The sequence below is a fragment of the Oryza brachyantha genome, chromosome 5, assembly GCF_000231095.2.
Source record: "Oryza brachyantha chromosome 5, ObraRS2, whole genome shotgun sequence".
NCBI lineage: Eukaryota > Viridiplantae > Streptophyta > Magnoliopsida > Poales > Poaceae > Oryza > Oryza brachyantha.
Genome location: NC_023167.2, coordinates 12,726,860 through 12,739,325, shown reverse-complemented (window position 1 = coordinate 12,739,325; position 12,466 = coordinate 12,726,860). Strand labels below are relative to the sequence as shown.

At 44.5% G+C, this 12,466-nt stretch overlaps 1 protein-coding gene across 1 annotated transcript; it reads right to left on the bottom strand.

Annotated features, from left to right (window-relative positions):
- Nucleotides 1–1,966: 1,966 nt before the first annotated feature.
- LOC102701080 (LRR receptor-like serine/threonine-protein kinase ERL2) lies at nt 1,967–4,337 on the bottom strand. The gene is made up of 2 exons (XM_006654325.3): nt 4,101–4,337; nt 1,967–3,577 (listed from the first exon to the last, which is right to left on the bottom strand). The coding sequence occupies exon 2, from the start codon at nt 3,517–3,519 to the stop codon at nt 2,326–2,328; it is 1,194 nt and encodes a 397-aa protein (XP_006654388.2). The 5' UTR covers nt 3,520–3,577; nt 4,101–4,337; the 3' UTR covers nt 1,967–2,325.
- Between the last annotated feature and the right edge of the window lie 8,129 nt (nt 4,338–12,466).

The window sequence follows — 12,466 nt, the reverse complement described above, 5'->3', positions numbered from 1 at the left end:
TGCGGCTCCCATTAAGGTGATATCTAGATTGAGAAAATTTTTGAAAGAAGTGTCACGTTAAATATTTGATCGGACGTTAGAAAAGGTTTTTGACACGAATGAAAAAATGAATTTCACGGCTAGCCTAGAAACCGCGAGACGAATCTTTTTAGCCTAATTAATTCGTCATTAACACATGTTGGTCACGGTAACACTTATGACTAATCATAGACTAATTAGGCTTAAAAGATTCGTCTCAAGATTTCTTACATAACTGCGTAATTAGTTTTTTGATTCATTTATGTTTAATACTTTATTTAGATGTCAAAAATTCAATATTTTTGAAGAAAAATTAGGAAGTAATCAAGTCCTAATAAAAATCAGCGTACGCGAAAAGGACGCACGCACACGAATCGTTCGTACGTATCGATCGAGAGCACGCGTACCGAGCGACAAATTAAAGGCGAGACGTGAGTAAAGTTTCGCTGTGCAATACGAGTACTGTACGACGCCGAGTGGTTTTAAGCCTGTCGATACAGCGCAATTCGTAGCTAGCCCACCAGGGTTAGGACGGGATGAACAGGGGACGAGAAGGGTGGAGGAGAATGTAAAGGACACGGAAGGATCAGCTCCATGCAGATCATCGTATCACGTACCACGTAGTTAGGGGTGGATAACGAGTCAGCTCGGCTTGGCTCGGCTCGATCTGGCTCGTTAAGATAACGAGTTGGCTTGGCTTGGCTTTTTAGCTCGGCTCAGCTCGTTACAAAACTCGAGCTGATTCGTTAGGCTCGCGAGCTATGCATGAAAAGTTAATTTAAACAATTTTTAATAGATTATATAAGCAAATTTTTAGTTCAAACATACAAATCATATGAAATTGTATCTAAATATTAAAGTTTGAACCAATAAATCACATGGTGAACCTATAAAGTATTGAACACATGCTTTCCGGGGTGGAATCAATGAATGCCGATGAATCGCGTATCTTTGGTCTAGCTCGTTAGGCTCGCGAGCAGCTCACGAGCCAGCTCGAGGTGGCTCGTTATCTCTAACGAGCTAAAATGCTAGCTCAGCTCGTTAGAAAAATGAAACGAGCCGAGCCGAGCCAAACCGAGTTTGTCACGAGTCAAGCGAGCTAACGAGCCACGAGCTTTCTGTCCACCCCTACACGTAGTTGTCAATCACAAATTAACGCCTGTTCCAAAAAATTTTCCTAAAAACATTACATTAAATTTTTGGACATCTAAATAGAGCATTAAATATACATGAACATTAAAACTAATTATATAGTTATGAGAGAAATCGTGAGATAAATCTTTTGAGCCTAATTAGTACGTGACTAGCTACGAGTGTTACAGTAACCTATATGTGCTAGTGATAAATTAATTAGGCTTAAAAGAACCATCTCTCGGTATCTCGGTGAATCTATAATTTATTTTATAATTAAACTATGTTTAATACTTCAAATATTTTATATATTTTGATGTGATGTTTTTGAAAAAGGTTTTAACAAGGCCTAAGAAAAACGTGGCGCAATGATGGATAGGTTATAAATTGTGACCTGTCCTGTCAGTCTTGCAAATGCAGATAGGATGATTGTTTAGGAAGGCCACCAGATTGATGGATTAGTTAGTTAGTTAGGAGTAGTTCTCTGCTTTATGTAATGATTGTTCAGTGTGGGGGGAGCTGCATGGTTCATTCTTGGCTTTGCTTCTGTTATGTGATTGCGCCCCTGAGCAATCATTCTACAAGCATGTTAATATCATCTTGCCGTTATGTTTTTGTCACGAAATAATCAGAGAGCGTTATTATATCATCTACCGTTATGTTTTTTTTGCCAGCCATTGTTTTCCTGAAAAGAAGGAACTATGAACTGATGATCAGTTCATTGCGAAGGAGCCCAGAAAGAAAATCAAGCACTGCGAATGCTTGTCGTTATGCATGCCAAATGGCAATGCCATAAATAATATCACTGATTTGCAGTACACCACCGTCATGATCATCATCCGGTACATCGATCGATCGTCGCCTCCTCACATAACATCAAGAGCCAATGTTTACTACTCACGCAACTATACAGCAGCAGGATATAAGAACATACTCTAAACCAAAAAAGAAATTACACCTATAACCCCAAGATTATTAAGGCGCTTACTTGTCTGTGACTATCTCCTCCCCAACCAAAAAGAATTAATCCACAGTGGAACACTGGTAACTGAACAAATTAATCAAAGAATCGGAGACCGCCATTTGCAATCTCCTCCATTCTTTTTCCGGTTTTCTTGAGCTTGGACGATCCGAGGCGATCCGGCAATGGCGTCGGCAGGCCGGCGGCGGCTTTGATTAGCCCCTCCACTCCGGGCACTGGTCGGCCGGCCGGGTGTTCTGCGAGCCGGCCTTGAGCGGGCACGGCGCGTAAACCGGCGGAACCATGCAGTTGTACATCAGGCAGAGAGAGACGCTGGAGGGGAGCGACGACGCCGGCGATATCTCGATGCCGGTGAGGAAGTTGTGCTGCAGGTACAGTACCTGCAGCCCGCCGGAGCCCACCAGCTCCTGCACCAGCCGCGCCGGCACCTCGCCGGTGAACCGGTTGTTGTTCAGGTACAGCTGCCCCACGCCGGCGAGGAGCGGCGACACGGGGCCCCAGAACCGGTTGTAGCTCAGGTCCACCACCTGGATCGTCACGTCGTTCGCCGGCTGGAGGAGGCCGGAGAAGAAGTTGCGCTGCAGCTGAAGCACGGACAGCGGCAATGTGAAGACGGACGCAGGGATCGGGCCGTCGAGCTGGTTCATGCTGAGGTCGAGGAAGTTGAGCCGAGTGAGCCGCGGCAGCACGGAGTCGACGGTGCCGGTGAGCCGGTTCGCCGAGAGCGAGAGGTACTGGAGTGTGCTCGGCAGGCTGGGCACGCCGCCGGAGAGGTCATTGTGCTTGAGGTCAAGCCGGATGAGCGGTGACGAGTCCGGGAACGACGGGATGCTACCGGCGAGATGGTTGTGGCAGAGGATGAGGTTGGTGATCGACGGCAGCGTGGCAATGGACGGCGGGATGGTGCCGGAGATCTGGTTGAAGCTGACGTCGAGCGTTCGGAGGTTGGACAACCCGCCGAGGCCGTCCGGTATCTGGCCGGAGATGAGGTTCTTGCTGACGGCCAAGAAGCGGAGGTTCCGGCACGAAGTGAGGGACTCCGGGAGCTCGCCCTCGACGCGCCCAGGCACGAGCGAGAGCTCGGTGAGTGCGGACAGCCGTCCCAGCGCCGGGTCGAGCCGCCCGGACAGCCCCGGCGACCCCGCCCTCGGGTCGCCGAGCGCGAGCGCCGACACCTTGTTGCCGTCGCAGTACACACCGGGGAACCCGCACGGGTCGGCCGTGAAGTCCCACCCTTCGAAGAACGACGAGCCTGGCAGATCGTCGAGAGACCTCCGCACCGCCTGCAGCGCCAGGAAGTCGACGGGGTCAAGAATCCCCTCCGCCACCATGGCCGCCGCCGCCGCCAAGAGCACCACGACGGCGCCCAGCCGCGCGAGCAACGCCATCCCCGCTCTCCCTCGTCCTCCTCCTCGGTTCGCGCGCGCGCACAAAGCTCGCTGTCGTCTGCAGCAAGGAAGAACAATCAAAAGCACCGATCAACGCTCGTGGCGCGAGACGACGGGGTGGTGCGGTGGTGTGCGAATCTTTAAGCTTAATGCTAAGGTGGCGCGCCTTCTTTAAAGCGCGCGCGCGGCGTGGGTGGTGGTGGCGGTAGTGGCGCTGGGCGTTGGCTGCTGCTGCTGCTGCTCCCGTGAGGGGAGGAAGTGTTGCTCACACTGACTCACTCGCACTCTCTCTCTCCCTCCCTCCCTCAGCTCGCTTTCTCGTGGAGGAAGAAGCTGGAGGGCGGTGCGTGAGCGCCTTTAATGGAGGGGGTGGAGGAGGTGGTGGGTGCGGCACCGTACCGCCGCCTCGCTCACACTCTTCCTGTACCGAACAACCGCAACAAGCCTTTGCCGCGAAGCCAGCCAGCCAGCCAGCCGCCGCGCGCGCGGGAAGAAAAGAAGCTTCTCCTACGGGCTCCCAGCTAGCGTCGTGCGCCCGTGCGGGAGAGAGAGAAGATAGAAGAGAGAGGAGAGAGCTTCACAGATCTTGCGGCGGTGGCGCAATGATGGTGGATTGGCGAGGACGGAGGTGGAGAAGAAGTGGCGACACTAATCAATTCGCTCCCTCTCCCCACCCTCTTCTCGCAAGCTTTTGCTTCTGCTTCCTCTCGCGCGGCGAGAACAACTCTGCACGCCGCACTCCCCCGCTCGTCCACTACTAACACGACGGCACAGGCAGCACGAGCACGACGCGGCCACCCTCCCCTCTCCTCATTGGCGGCTCCCCCATCCTTCCCGTTGAACCCGATGGGTCTCCGAATTTTTTAGTGGCCCGGGCGAGGGCGAGCAAACGGCTAGTCGGCTCGGCGTGGGCCCGCGCCTCGTCGGACCGAGCATGACATGTGGGTCCACGGTCTCACGTGGCAGTTGGGCGCCATCAATTGCAGCGACCTCGGGTTCCGAGCCACCGGCTTCCCCCCAAGTGAAAAACCCACTACAGAGCCTCATGGCTAGGCTGACAGTGGGGTCCGTGCGCCGACTGGGGCCCGGTTAGCAGTGACCGTGGTCTCGTGGATCTACCGGTGGCGGAACACGACGCGGGCGTAACGGGCTAGTGACCTGGTGGCGCGTGTTCTCTTCTTGGCTCTAGCTGCAGGCCGCAAATCGCCAGCGCTGGTGGCCAGCGTGGTGCTTCGTCGCTCGGTCGCCTATCCTATTCGGTTCGACACGTTGGCGACAACGTAAAAAAGAAAAAAAAAGATACGGTATGGAACCAACGTAACCTTGGAGTTTACCTGCTGTTAATTAGTCTTCTTGCCCACACACAAGCGTACGTACAGTGGCAGTAGTACAACGGATAGGGATAAGTAAAATGGCTAGGAGGAGTACTGTACCAATCATCAAGGCTACGAGGAGGCGAACAACTGAGGTGGTGTCTGGATCTATAAAATTTTTGGAATAAGTGTCACGTTAAATATTTGACCGGATGTCGAAAGGGATTTTCGGACACGAACGAAAAAACGAATTTCACGGCTAGCCTGGAAACCGCGAGGCGAATCTTTTGATCCTAATTAATCCGTCATTAACATATGTTGGTTACTGTAGCACTTATGGCTAATAATGGGCTAATTAGGCTCAAAAGATTCGTATCAAGATTTCTTTCATAACTATGTAATTAGTTTTTTTGGTTCATCTACATTTAATGCTTTATTTAGGTGTCCAAAAATTCGATATGATGTTTTTGGAAAAAAATTTAAGAACTAAACAAGGCCTGAATCTATCTGCACCGGTTTATTGCGAAGAAACTACTCAGTCGCTTTGGGCAAAACAAAAATTTTCGCTAGTCATATCGAACGTTTGATCAGATGTTGAAAAGTGTTTTCGCGAATAAAAAAAGAATCTCGCAGCTTGCCTAAAAATCGCGAGACGAATCTGTTGAGCCTAATTAATCCATCAATAACGCAGGTTGGTTACTGTAGTACTTATGGCTAATCATGAACTAATTAGACTTAAAAGATTCGTCTCACGATTTTTCACATATCTGTGTAACTAGATTTTTATTTTATATATGTTTAATGCTTTATTTAAATGTCCAAAAATTTGATGGGATGATTTTAGAGGAATTTTTTTAAACTAAATAGTGCCTTGGTGTTCATTCTTCGCGGTCTCGTCGAGTGATAAAAACTGGCCAGTTTATCCGGAGACAGTGATCACAGTATGGACGTGTGAGCGTCGCTAACTCGCTATCGACTGGCTGACAAAGATCCTGAATAATTCGCGAAGCACATGCGAAAAGGTCACGGTCCGTATCGTCGGCTTCTGTATCTGTTTAGCGTTAATGTTTCCAGTTTCCTTCGAGCTCACCCAAAGGCCCACCACCACGCAGGCAAAAAGTGACCAAGATGGCCGAGGAGACTGTCACCAACTCACCAGGTCCACATGTCAGAGACATGCCGGCAGTGAATCAGAGGAAAGTGGCTTTTGATGTTACACAGTCACAGTAATTTATAGACTCTAGAGCCTGAAGCAGTTTTGGACTTTGGTTGGTGTTACAGTGATATCTTTCTTCATCCTTTATTATTCTCTTTTTTTTATGCATTTGATAAATGTTATCAGGGGGAATTCTTTTGGGTAAAGCTATGAATCAATTTACTCACACAAAATAATTATGTTTACTCAAACATTTTATACAGGGGTGATTGTTTGAAATAAAGCCAAACAACAATTTGTAAATAAAAATGATTTCTAAATAAACCTTTGTATATGTATTCTTAGTGATTTAAAAGTAGAAAAATAAACTTTGGTGAAAAAATTCCAAAATCAACACCAAATTTAATGTGAAACATTTAAATTTTGGCATATAAGCATAAGTAAAAAACGAACCGATAAAAATGATAGTCAGGTTGGTTTAACAAATAAACCTTTTTCCAAGTTTAAAATAATTAGTACATAATTAATTATACGATACCAGTAATAATTTATCTGGGCCTATTTTGATTAAAAAACCGTACGTTGGGCCGATTGGACCTGGCCAGAATAAGGAGGACCCGTCAGACAGTGGGGCCTCGAAGCCAACGGTAAAAAACAAGTGTGCGTGCTGGGCGCTTGGGGTTTGCCGGCTTGTGAGTTGTGACGCTGCGTCGCGACTCGCGACTCGTGACGCGCACATGCGGGCACGGGAGCGAGGCGGGCGGCGGCGGCGAGCACGACGGCGCGTCCGGCCTTCTTGCTGCCGCCGCCGCCTCCTCGTGCGACGAGTTGGGGAGGCTCGTTTGTTTTTCCGGCCACTACGAGGCCGATCGCCGTGCACACGCCAGCACGAACTCGATCTCCAGCTTTAATGTCACAAACGTTAAACAAAGTTACAGAGGATCATTGTAATTAATCATAATCCTTGAGATTTACGTTCGTGCTGCCTGCGTGCATGGAGGGTGGACATCACTGTACTACGTGCGCTTTGATTTTGTTGGCACGTACAGTGCAGAGATCGAGTGATCAGGCCCAGCGAAAAATAAGAAATTAGCAGCTCGTTAATTAATCCCAGTGCTTGGGAGCACTGATTACTTTGCACGGCTGTGGTTGCACGATGTCTGAACTTAGTTAGCTATAACAAGGCACTGCTGTCTAACTTAAGAAGGTCACATAGGAAATTAGGTATGTTGTAGGATCGTAAATGACCCTTCCTATCTCAAAAGCTAGCTAATGAGGTGAAGGACTCCCCCACTTATATCCTATCCTAGGTTTATTGCCTCTTCACAACTAATGTGGGACTATTCAACAATCTCCCCCTTTATACATTGGTGTCTCTTAGCCCTTCACCGCCCCTTCGCCGTATCTGGGTTATCACCAGCCCACGGTCCATCAGGTATACGGGCCCCGTATCTCCACAGGCACCCTACGGTCCATCAGGCCTTCACACACTGTGTTCATCGGGCCAGAGATGTTAAACTAGCCAGACTCTAATACCACTTGTAGGATCCTAAAGGGTTTTTCCAACCTCAAATGCTAGCCAATGAGGTGACGGGCTCCTCCACTTATATCCTAGGCCCATTGCCCCTCCACAACCAACATGGAACTATTCAACATATATCAATTTCAATTCTAATTCCATAATGATCAGCCGAACCAGCGGGGGTTAAGGGAGACACAATAATGGTGCCTAAACCTTAGAAGGCACGAAATGACTACTAAAATTGACGTTCGGTTAGTCTAACCAAAAGGCAGGTTCTCAAGCGTGTCGCCACAGGCCAGGTTGGCAACTGAGTGCACATAAATGGTTTGTAATAGTCATGCATTAGCCATTTAGCCTTTTGAATTGTAGTGCTATGATCTAGTACGATCCCCTTTCATCAGAAAGTTCTACTCCAGTTCCTACATACTTGATCGTACCATATGCGTTTTCCGTAGCCTTTTTCACCTGTAGAAGTGGATCACTTGTTGGAGTTTAATATGATTTGATCAATTTAACATGATTATCTCTGCTAATGCCAAATTGATTGATTTCTGATCTGATCTGTGAAGCAACTGAAACTATGATCCTATTGTTGCTTGTTGTTCTTTGTTCTTCTTCTGGTTTCGGTGTAGAGGGAGCAGGGCACTGGGTAATTCAAAATGTGAAGCAAGTCTCCGTATCTTATTTGTAAACTGAATACTTGAAATTCAATATAACCCCAGTTTTCTTTTTTTCTTCTTTAACCATAAATTCAAAAAATTTTCTACCTCCTTTCTTTTTCATGTATTTTTTCTAATCAGGAAAAATAAAAAATTATGTTCTACATAGAGTTTAGATAGAAGATAGCACCAGTGCACCACGAACCACCAATAACCGTAATGTTTTATCTCTTTCGTGTTCAAGCTACCTCTTTTTGTTTTGAGAAGGATATTTTTTTACCCGGCCTCTGTATCCAACCGGATATATGCGGGTATATTTTTTAAATCCGGGAAATTAGCCTAAATAGTGAATTTAGCATCTCAAGTTATATGCGGCCATATTTTTTGTTGTTCTTCTGGTTTCGGTGTAGAGGAGCAGGGCACTGGGTTGATCAGATTTTGATCGCTGGTGTTCTCTGTTGAAGTGATGAAATAGTTTCTACATGGAGTTTAGATAGAGGATAGCACCAGTGCACCACTAACCACCAATAACCGTAATGTTTTATCTCTTTCGTGTTCAAGCTACTTTTTCTTTGAGAAGCGTATTTTTTTTACCCGATCCCTATATACAACTGGATGGGGCCGACTCCGGTGTATTTTACTGGCAGTAGAATTTAATCCACGCCGTTGTTCTATTTTTATCAGACGGTTATGATTAAATTATACTACCAACAAGATTAGTACATAGAAATTTGAAGGGTTAGTATCGCCCTTTTATTATGATCTTTATTGTAAAAAAATTACAAAATGCCGCTAATCAAGTAATTAACAAAATAAAAAATAGCCTTTTTCTACTACTAGTATACTAAATGCACTGGAGAGTTGCCCTGAACAGGATATATGCAGCCATATTTTTAAAATCCGGGGACTTAGCCCAAATAGAGAATTTAGCCTCTCAAATTATCCAATCTGACAATCATGCTCCTATGAAAATTTGAATTCAGCACCTTAGATGCTATTCAGGTCACTGCAACCACTAGGGCCGCGTTCGGCTGGCGAGGTAAGTTTAACTCACCTTTCTCATTTTTCGCGCACACGCTTCCCGAACTGTTAAACGTTATATTTTTTAAAAAAATTATAGGAAATTTGTTTTAAAAAATCATATTAATCTATTTTATATTTTTTAAATAATTAATTAATTATGTACTAATCTATTACTACGTTTTCCGTGCCATGTTATATACATGGGAGGTACCAGGCGTGGGGCAGCTTAGGCCGGAGCCCCACGCCTGGCAAAAAAAATTACTATTTTTTAGTTAAAATTTAATTAAAAGATTTATATTTAATTTTTAAGCTCTAGGCTTAGAAAATTTCTGATTCCACCTGGTTATATACTCTTTCACGTGCAGTCACTACTTAAAACTGTATCACATTAGCAACCGTATAGTCGCTAGCTAGTTAGTGATTTGAAGGCAATACAGCGAACCATGCATACATTGGTAAAGAGTTAAAGACACAACACGTTGGACCACTCGTAGGTAGATCAAGCCGTACGCCCATTCCGTTTTGCATAGCTCGTCTTGATTACCAGCTTACTCGGCCCTCGCGGGAGCCATTGCCACATCACCGCTCCGGGCGCGCGCAAATGACACGGATAAGGTGGTCTCTCGATCCTATCCTCCACCGGCCGGATCGTCCCTTGGGGCATGCATGGCCACGGCGCTCTGTCGGTGCACATGGCGACACACGGCGGCCGGCGCCGGTAGCCTCTCGACCACCCCGGTGCGGTGACCTGGCCGGACAAGCGCGGCACACGTGCAAGCTCGCGACTCGCCAGGCGAATTGGTTCAAATCCACGCCGATTCGACGACGAGAAATCATCCGGGGACCCAAGGTGGGTGGTTGATCGGGCTCGTGAAGTCGTGACCGGAGGGTGGATTTTAGCCGGTTGCTAGCGAGCGGCGGGTTTGCGCGTGCCGATCATGGAGGTGGCGTCTTCTCTGGTCTGATGCGCGGCCTCCCGAATCTGATGGGTGGGCTGCACGAGATCGTGTTGTCTGGGTGGACGTGGACCGGCATCGCGGAGGAGGGGGGTTTCCATCCAGCCCGAACGCGGTTGCTTTGCTGTGGCGGGGGTTTGGGTGGGCCGTCACCACCATTCAAGGCCTTATCACGAGGAGGAGTAAGAGTGTTCGTATGTGCGTGCGTGCGTTCTGGTAGGCTGGCACAATGATGGGCCAGCCAGTGGCACCGACCATTTTTGCCGCGTGGTTGGCAGGCTTAATGTGGCAATCAATGCTCACGTCGCGTACGTGTACGTAGTACTACGTCCATTGGTATGGCCTCGGCCCATGTTGGAGCCTGCTATAATGCGGATTTACCACTCTGGTGGGTTAGAGCCTTCTCGCGAATTGCCACTGTTCGCATTAAAGGCACGAGAAAGAGGCAGTGAACTAGTGGAACCTATTACATTCATTCAGAAAAAAAATCGCCTTTTAATTTCTGTGTCCAACATTTGATTATTTTTCTTATTAAAATTTATTTTAAAAAATAGTCATGCATAAAATATTATTCATGTTTTATCATCTAATAATAAAAAACTAGTATGGTGGCCCGCGCATATTGCGCGGCTAGCATCGTTATAAATTGTAACTATATAGGTATCTTATCTTCGTAATAATTAGGTTTTAATTCTTAATTCGATCTTAAATTTTTTAAATTATATTTTTACATAGAGTCCCATTTATATGTGTTCTAAACTGTACTTTTACATAAACTCTTTTCTATATAATATTTAATTTATAATTCAAATTTTAGATATTTCTAAATTATATTTATATATTGACCTTTTCTTATTTTTTCTAATTTTTAACCACATTTTTAGATCTTTCCAAATTATATTTATAGATGGACTCTTCCCTCAATATCAATTATTTTAAAATTTTCAATCCAGATTTGAATTTTTCTAAACTGTATTTACACATGGACTCTTTTCATTCTCCTTTATTTTTAATTCCTAAATTGTATTTATAGATGGACTATTCCGTCAATATCAATTATTTTAAAATTTTAATATAAGATTTATTTGTGCATGGACTCTTTTTTATTATTCTTCTTAATTCTAAAATTTTATTTCTAATCTGATTCTTTTTAACCGGAATTTTAGATGTTTCCAATTATATTTATAGATGGCCTCTTCCCTCAATATCAATCATTTTTAAAATATTTAATCTGAGGTTTAGATTTTTCTAAACTTTATTACGCAAGGACATTTTTTTGTTATTTTTTTATTTTTAGTTTTAATAATATGAGATTTTCTAGCCCATAAAAATAAAGACTTATTTTTCTATTACTTTATATATATTCCGTGGACTGATCATTATAATGCACATAAACATCTTCTTGTGTCTTTGTTTCATATGGGCTTCACATAGTTGGGTTTTTGTTTGATTATTATGTGCGCTAATTCGTGGGCTTAACAGATACTCAACCGGCCGGGAGATGAATTTGGGATTGTTTAACGGGGATTTTCCTTGTCCGATTAAAGAAAAAGCCATTCTTTTCTCTTTTAGTTGTCCGATTAAAAAAAAATATTTTCCCTTTTTCTTATATGATCTATCCTATTGGTTTCTCTTTTTTCTTATTGCTATTGTTCAAGCCTTTTTTCTGTTATATCTGTCCGATTAAAAAAATCTTCTCTTTTTTTTTCTTATATGGTCTGTCCGATCTGTTTCTTTGTCCGATTGGTTTCTCTTTTTTATTGCTATTGCTATTTTTACTTCAGCCCGATGGATCTTTTTTTTTTCTCTTACGTGGAGGCTCTTTTTCTATTACTTTGTATATATAATAGATATTAATTGCAAAATAATTTAAATAAGACGATGAGTCAAACATTATATCTAAAAATTGAAAAATAAAATTATTTTAGGATGAAGGAAGTAGTAAAGGCTTGGTACACCATACACGAACTTGTGGAGTACTCCCTCCATTCCATATTAGAAGATTTTTTGGATTTAGCTTGATTTCATTATATATTTTGTATATGAGTCTAAATTCATTATTACATGTATAAATCTAAGAAAGCATAGAAAGTTTTATAATATAAAATAGAGTAACAGTCTTTACAAATATTCAGGGGCGCAACATATGAAATGAGCCAAACATTATTAGTTAGCTGTCCGAGCTGACATGGAGGTAATAAGTTCATGGTATCTAGGGTTGGACAAGTCAGGTGACAATTCATATGTGCCAGGTAAAGGCACGTACAGTTCTACTTTTGCAAATATTAGTTCTATTTCTTCTCGTTTCTTCGCCAACT